At 42.4% G+C, this 7,869-nt stretch overlaps 1 protein-coding gene across 1 annotated transcript in view; it reads right to left on the bottom strand.

The window, feature by feature from the left end:
* Positions 1–3,733: 3,733 nt before the first annotated feature.
* LOC107096487 (brain-specific angiogenesis inhibitor 1-like) overlaps positions 3,734–7,869 on the bottom strand; it is a 218,576-nt gene continuing 214,440 nt past the window's right edge. Inside the window, exon 29 of the mRNA XM_015393149.1 lies at positions 3,734–5,076. Within this exon, the coding sequence (XP_015248635.1) occupies positions 4,882–5,076 (195 nt within the window). The 3' untranslated portion in view covers positions 3,734–4,881. The remainder of the gene's footprint in view (positions 5,077–7,869) is intronic.

Below are 7,869 nucleotides of genomic sequence, written 5' to 3'. Positions count from 1 at the left end.
GAGCTCCCCACTCCCTCCCACTAAACACAGTGTTAGCAAAGCACTGTCTCCCTCACCAGAGGCACAAGATGGATTGAAAAAGGTCAGTGGGAAGAACATGGAGGCCTTCTACTGCAAAACATCGTTGAGAAGATCTGAATGGACTCAAAAACAGCTAATTTTGAAGAACCAAGGCTGCAAGAGATTTATGGAAGGTAAAGATCTGAATCTATTGTTTAGCTTTGATTACTTAATCACTTCCTGCTTACCTTCTACGCCAGGTTTCCCAACCTTTTTGACATCTGTTCCCCTCTGGATATTTTGTCTTACCATGAGTACCACCCCTCAGTCAAAANATCTGTATTTATAAAACTGGAGCTCCTCTGAGTAACTCCCCTATAATCACATTTAAACTTGATGAGTTGGGAACAAAATGCAGATAAATAATTATAGTCAGGCTGACTTAATTAGTTTTACTTTGTTCCCATCCAGAAACGTGAGCTGCTTTTAAAAGCTCTGATAGCTCAGAGTGAAAACCAGCTGATCCCAGGCTGTTTTCTAACTCCTGTCTGTTCCTCTGCTGGGTTTGGATGTGGGTCACAGCTGAAGGTGAACTGAAAAAAAAACTAAGGGATTTAATTGTTCAGTTGAGTCATCACAAATCAAAACAGATCCCAGCCCTATTTTATTTTATTACCTAAGAAATTAATTATTTTCATGTACCACTTGTAATGCACTTGCGGACCACTAGGGGTACCCCCGGTTGGGAATTACGGCTCTACACTCCATATTCCTCTATCAATCCCCAGTCTGCCATCTTTATATGTTGGCAAATAAACTTTACTACAGTTAGTCTAATTACAGGTGAGGAAAACTTTGACGCTTTGCCTCCAATTGAAGTTTTGTGGTTAACTCAAAACAGAGACAGTAAAGGTAGGACTCTGTGGACTGATGCCAGTGAGACCAAAGGAAAACCAAAGTGCCGGTGGTGGAGCAGGTGCAGACCTTCCACATCAACAACAATGAAGATCCAGGAAGCTAAAGTGGAGATAGTTATAAAGACCTCGATTTCACCTGAACAAAATGGGAGTCAAAAAGCTGATGCTTTTTAAAGAAAAAGTCGCTCACATTCAGATTCAAACTTTGGAAAGTTCTTTAAATCTGAAATGATTCCATCCTGTTCAATAAATGATCAGTGTTTTTAATTCAGAGTAATTTTCATGTGAATGTGCTTTACTGGAGGCATCCATGTTTGTCAAAGAACACTACTGCCACCTACTGGTTAGTGACATTGTCACGGTGCGGTATCGGCTGTTGATCAAGTCCCAGTGCTGTATCTGGTGTTTGTCACAACGCGCTATTATCCAAGTCATCTTGAAAACATTCTTCTTCCAAATGTTGGCTACATATTACGGGTTTTTTCTCTGGCCAGAAGTTCGATGGCAAATCCTCCCTCTTCAAGTTGGCGATCCAACGACCAACCCGTCCGTGGAGGATCAGGAATCAGAAAGGTGGAATAACTCTTTTTTTCACTTTTACCCGATGTATTCCAGCATCCAGCTGCCATGCACGTGGGCATTGTCAGTTTCACTATAGCTCTGGTGAATTTCAATGGTGAAGTCCTCTGGAAATCTTCAATAATTGTTGTTGATTGCAGATGTGTCTAGTAGTTCCCATTGATTTAGCTTGGAAAGCGGGGAGAATGGCGCTAGGCTTACCGCACCGTGACGTCACTGCTGGAAGATGGCAGGAGGGAGGGGCTACTATATTTGGGCAAAAATGGCCGCTCCCAGACTCAGTGATCGCAACGGAAATTATTTTTATTTTTTTACTGATTAATGTTTAATTCATGTAATGTATTAGTTTAAGGTATAGATAATGATCCAGTTTATCCACTTTTCCTTTAACAGGGAGGTTCAAAGTAGGCTGTACCTCTAAGGGCTGCACTCCAAAGACCTTCCTTTACTGAGTGCTTAAATCAGCCATCTGTCTAGAGCTGGTTAGAGGACCCAAAAATGGTATTCTAGTTGTCATATTGTGGTTGCAAACTCCAATCAGGTTTCTAAATGCACATTTTGTGGCGCTGGGATGAACTTTGATTGCTGTTTTATCTATCTCTCTCTGTCTTTATCTCTATCGACTGTTTCATTTCAACTAGTTTTTGAAAAGTTCAAACTCACAGAGGAGAGAGGAGTCAGAGATTTTACTCAAGTAGGAGTAGAGATACTTTACAAGAATATTATTCAGGTAAAAGTCAGAGGTACGGCTCAGAAAAACTACTTCTAAAAGTATTTTTTTTTCAAATTGTTAATAAAGTTAATGTAACGGACTGAATGTAACTAACTACTACCCACCTCTTCATCTTAATAAAGCAGCTTATCTAAAGCTGTGATACTGTAGGCTCATCAGGAAGGTCAGCTCTGTTTGAAGATGCCTCCTTGGCCCCCTTCAGGTGGGGGGAGATATGCACGCATGAAGCTGCTGAAAGGTTGCAGACCTCCGGTGACAGACTGTTTGATCCAAGGTGCTCAAGGGATTATTATTGCAGATCCTTCCTTCCAGCAGCTGTTTCTGCTTCCATCAACATTTTTCCATCCCTGCTGATATTGCTGTTTTTATTCTAACCCTGTGGTCTTCGTTTGCACAAACAGAATTATTCTTTTTTTGTTTATCTTTTAAATGGAGCCTTGGCAAAAGTTCAACTAAAGAAACCATAACTTACCCTAATCCACCTCCGTCACGGGCCAATCAGCATCCATAGTTGATCTTAAAAGGTTTCCAAATCAACATCTCAGTCTGCTACCCAAAGCGCAGGCAGTGGTCGCGCCATGTCGGACTTCCAGTTTCTCAGAGTGTCATTCCTCTCGGACTCGTACTGCATTCCCTGTCTCATCTGAACCGGTCCGGCAGAAGGACGCTATGTTAAGCCTGGTTCTTCCAGAGGTGTTTCCCAAAGGGGAGTTTTTCCTCTCCACTGTCACTTCATGCTTGCTCATCGTGGACAGGTTCTCTCAACCTGTGTTATCCAACTGGACTTCCATCTTCCAGGTCCCTGAGTGCAGCTCTAGTATCAGCTCATGCAGTCCACTGGATCTCCCCATAAAGCTCAGCAGACCGTCTCACTAACCAGCAGTCTACAGACTGACCAACTTAATCTCCACTCCACCACCAGTTTCAGGCCTGGGGGGGAACAGCCCTGTTCTTTACTGCTGTTCATGCAGATCCAAGCAAAATTCAGCACCAATGTTTCCTGCCGAGGTCTGAGCGCCAAAGACTAAATTGTATCAATAAAATTCTTCTAATTGTCTATTCTTTCCGTGTGAAATTTTTAGATTAAAATATTTTCAGTTGCACAATTCTTTAATTTAATAAACTATTCTTGAAATCTAGAATTTTTTTTTTCAGTAAAAATTGCTGCATTCATATGATTCTAGAGTTACATGCTTTTAGTTGGTCACTGATATCGCCTCAGTGGTTTGGTCCATTAATGTGAACCGAACGAAAAGGAGAGAATATCTCAACCCAGAGGGAAAAACTTTAGTCTATAAAACAGTAAAAGTGTCGTAGCTCTAAGCTCTGAGCTGTTTAGCGAGGCATGTTAGACAGCAGAGAAAACGCACACATTTATTCATTATATAGATATGCTTTTATTAGAAATTAGACACATTCATATTGTGCTCTGAAAACTGTACATTAACAAAGAAGCGGTCCTGGTCAAAAAAAATAGGGGGTGGGTTTGGGAGGGGGTCGGGTATACATACGGGGGCGGGGGGGGGACAGCGGGGCTTAGACAGACACAGATCTGTGGGAGGGACTTAGTGGTGATATCAAAACACACACAGTTACTTTGCGATACAGAACACTGGCAGTCCAGTACCCGATGGGGGGGGGGGGTCGGTATCAGAATAATCATGTTTATATTCATAATAATGAGAACAACTATCCTCAAGCACGGTAAGAAAGATATTTATAGGCTAAAATCCATTCTGTAGAACTCTGAATTAATTACAATGCTATACATCAGGACTCCAAAGGGAGCCTTGTGCTTTCCATCTGTGCACCCCCCACCCTCACAGACCGCCCCACACTGCCATCATGTCTGACCCAGGGACCACATACCTGTACGTGCAGATTCTCGGGGTACGCCGACAGAAACCGGACCCTGTTAGTCTGAATCTCTGGACTGATATGATTGGAGCTTTTCTCAAACCAAGGGGTCCCTTATATTAGCAACATGAAGCAGCAGGTATTTGCTGAACCGGAGCCCCCGCTGGACGCACCGCCATGACGGTCCTTTAATTAGAGAATGAAGCCCAGCTGAACACCTGCCTCTCTGAATATTACCACCATATAGTGTTTTTCTTGTCTTCTGACCCTGCTGGTCTCCGTGGCGTTGACCCCGGTTTGCTCCAATCATTGTGGCGCCATTGCAGCTGAGCGGCAGGTCTAGCCTGGGTAGTCGTCTCCTTCAAGCCCAGGTCAGTTTGATGTGAGAGGCATTAGAGTGGAGCGTAACGCCAGCGTCCATGAGAAAACATCCGGACACAGCGGAACGGTAATGTAGCAACAGTCTCAATAGTGGGAAAAACGGGATTAGAACGTCGTAACCATTGAATACAGTGGGAAACATGGTATGCTGTTTATCACAGGTAGAAGTGATTTGCCAGCCAGTCATTTCAATGATCTTCAGTTATTTAGCTGACACCAAAACATCAAAGGAAGCAACACAAAAAGCGACATCGTGTTCCTCTTTGCTCCGAATGTGGTTTTCCATGTTCTCGTCCTCAGCCCTTCTCCTTCACCTCCCTGTGTGTGTGTGTGTGTGTGTGTGTGTGTGTGTGTGTGTGTGTGTGTGTGTGTGTGTGTGGTGGGGAGCAGCAGGGTGTGAGGTCCCATTGAGAGTCAGACCTCGGTCTGCAGGTCCATGATCTCCTGGCCCACCAGGGGAATAGTGGCACTGGTCTTCTCCCACTCCACTGTCTGCAGCTCCAGAGGAGAGGCGGCTACAGTTTCCAGCTCCTTCCTCACCCAGGATGGGGGCGAGTGGGGTTTGCGGATGCCCTCCCATGCCCTCTTACTGGGGGTCTGCTGCTTGTCCTATGGAAAACGACATGATGAGAAAATCCATCTTTTTCAAGCCAGCCAGAACAGCTGGAGCGGCCATCTCCGGTCCTCTGGAGTCCTGCATGTTTTGGATGCGCCTCTGTTGGAGCCAAACACTGCGGAGGCTTTATTGGAACCTAAAACATGCAGCACGCTGACTCCTGAAGACAGAAGGTGACCTGAACACAGTTTTAACACACTTATTCTGTATTATACGACAGAGTATTAGCGCCAGGCTAACTTTTTAAATTTTTTTTATTTTGAGAATAAAGTCGCAACATTACGAGAATGAAGCCATCAAACCATCATTCCTCATTTTAGGGAAGACAGGGCTTCTATTAAGAGCTGTCATAAAATACAACTTGTTTCTCGTAATTTTATGACTTTATTCTTGTAATTTTTTTTTTACTTTATTCTCATAATGTTATGACTTTATTCTAGAAATAGAAGGAAAAAAAAATCTGTAGCCTGGCCCTAATACTCGTCATAGATCTACGTCGTACTACGGTGGGGAACATGCAAGGATTTCCTTTGGTTTTTTTCTTTTTTAAATCAAACTGTCTCCGATCATCAGAATATTACCATTAGATGAGGGAAGCCTGCAAAAACAAAGCAGTTTTCATTCAAAAAAAGACACTGAGCTGGACCGGTGTGGAAGAAATCCACCCGCACTCGTTAAATCATGAACAAAGTTTGATTTAACCACATCTACTTCTGCAGCTTGGCTGTTTACTGTGGGAGCCATGGCCCACACTGAAAAAAGTCACTTTTTGGAGCAGTAAACTATATTATCTCCTATGGAGATATTTTTGGGAAAGAGTAAGTTTCACTTAGATTTCCTGATACTGTTTAAATGTTTATTTAGCGGTAAAACCAGCTTCCTCCACAGTCCAGAAACATGACTGTTAGGTTAACTGGCTTCTCTAAATGCTCCTTTGATGTGAGTGTGTGTGTGAATGGTTGTTTGTCTGTTTTACCTTAAAATATGGAGTAAAAGGCTGTTTGTTCCCATGAAAAACAAGGACACTTTACCTAATTTGTTTAAATAAATCTACGTTACAACTTGGATGGAATTACCTAATGTTACATAATATCTTCACAACTGTTATGTCTTATGGAAAGCAAAATTAAACTTGATACTGACAAGTGAGTGCTACTTGATATTGCAGCATTCAATTGGACTTAAATCATTTGCTGCAAATACTTACAATATATATTTTTTTTAAATCTTATGAGTTTTTTTTTTTTTCAGTGCAAAATTGGAGAGATAAAAGCAATCATTTCTGCTTGGCACCCAAAATTCAGCTGAGAGCAAACCAGAGACTCATTCAGGGAGTCAAAATTCATCTAAACATTTAAAGCTCTGCAGGCCTCGCTCAGAGAACTAAAAAACAAAACAAAAAAACATTTACATTAGACGGCAAAACCAAAGGAAACCTGTTAGGAGGTAGCTACTTTTCACAGCACTGTAAACACTCTAAACAAGGTAAGGCTTTGATCTTATCTTAATGAAATGGTGGTTATGGAATTTAGATCTAAATCTTTGCAAAGAATGGAACAAAAGCTTTCTTTAAATGATCCAACCAAAATATGAATAGAGGGGAAACATGTATGCTTTTCAGAAAAGGAGCTTGATGCAAGCATGACGTGGCATGATGTTCTAGATGTTCCTAACAGAGCATTTCAATCTGCAGGTTTACTACTGGTTCCCAGAGAATGCTGTTATTCCTTTTAGCTAAATCAGACTCAGAGATAAAATCTGCCCGGCTGTAAAAGTTATTTTATTCAAAGAGAGACAAATGAAGGGAAGCTCTCTGCGTCTCTCTGCAGACGCCCAGGTTGGGTCATATTGTGGTGGAATGGTGTCTGAATGGCTGCAGGAGGCCTGTGGGACTCAGTGTTACAGATAATGTCAGGGCTATTCATGAGCAGATGGTCACAGTTAAAATGTAGATTAGTTGCATATAGATGTGGACCTCAGCAGGCCGGTACTGGAAGCACGTTTGGGGGGGGGGGGGGGGGGGGATATGGACTGCTGGACGGGAACACATTCATTATGATCTTTGGTTCTATTTAGACCCACATAATACAGTCACATTAATGTCCTATGGTCTATATGGCCATGCATGTTAATTGGTGTAAACAATAATGTGTTTTAAATGCACTGAAGTTTTAAAATAAAACACTTTTTCCCTGCTACGTACATAAAAATCATCATTTGAAATTCTTTTTGCAGAGAACAGCTAATATGCAGGTCTTCTCCACTCAGGACTGTGCTGTTTATAAATCCTGCTTGCATTGAGGGGTGAAGAGCTTTTGGTGGTGGCGTACAGGTATGCAAATATTATAAACTAAACGCCGAACAAACTCACTGCTGCATCTTCTTTCGCTATGGAGATGTGTTTTTTTGGCTGTTGTGGTTTTGAACTGGGCAGTGATCTTATTTACTGTCTACGGTGTGAATTAGTAACCAAACGGATTGAACACAACAGACTGGAACGTTCCGCTCGTGCATCCTGTTATAGTTTAACCTCTTAAAAACCTGGCGACCCGCTGGACCTTAAGTCGGGGTAATAACTCCAAATGCATAAAATTCCACCGGTAAACTTTTTACCAGCAGGTGGAGCCATTGCGCGCAGCTCCAAGCTGACACCAAAAGTTCCAAACCCCACAGCTCTGGAACTGTTATAGCTAGAGGTCTGAAATATTCTGCATTTGTGGTTGACGTGATTTAGCCTGGGTGCCATTCCGAACTTAGTCCCGCCCACAAGGTTTGAGGTCGGGAAG

This window comes from Cyprinodon variegatus, unplaced genomic scaffold (genome assembly GCF_000732505.1).
Source record: "Cyprinodon variegatus isolate N-32 unplaced genomic scaffold, C_variegatus-1.0 Scaffold627, whole genome shotgun sequence".
In the NCBI taxonomy this organism is placed as follows: Eukaryota; Metazoa; Chordata; class Actinopteri; order Cyprinodontiformes; family Cyprinodontidae; genus Cyprinodon; species Cyprinodon variegatus.
This window is presented reverse-complemented; position numbering and strand designations above follow the sequence as displayed.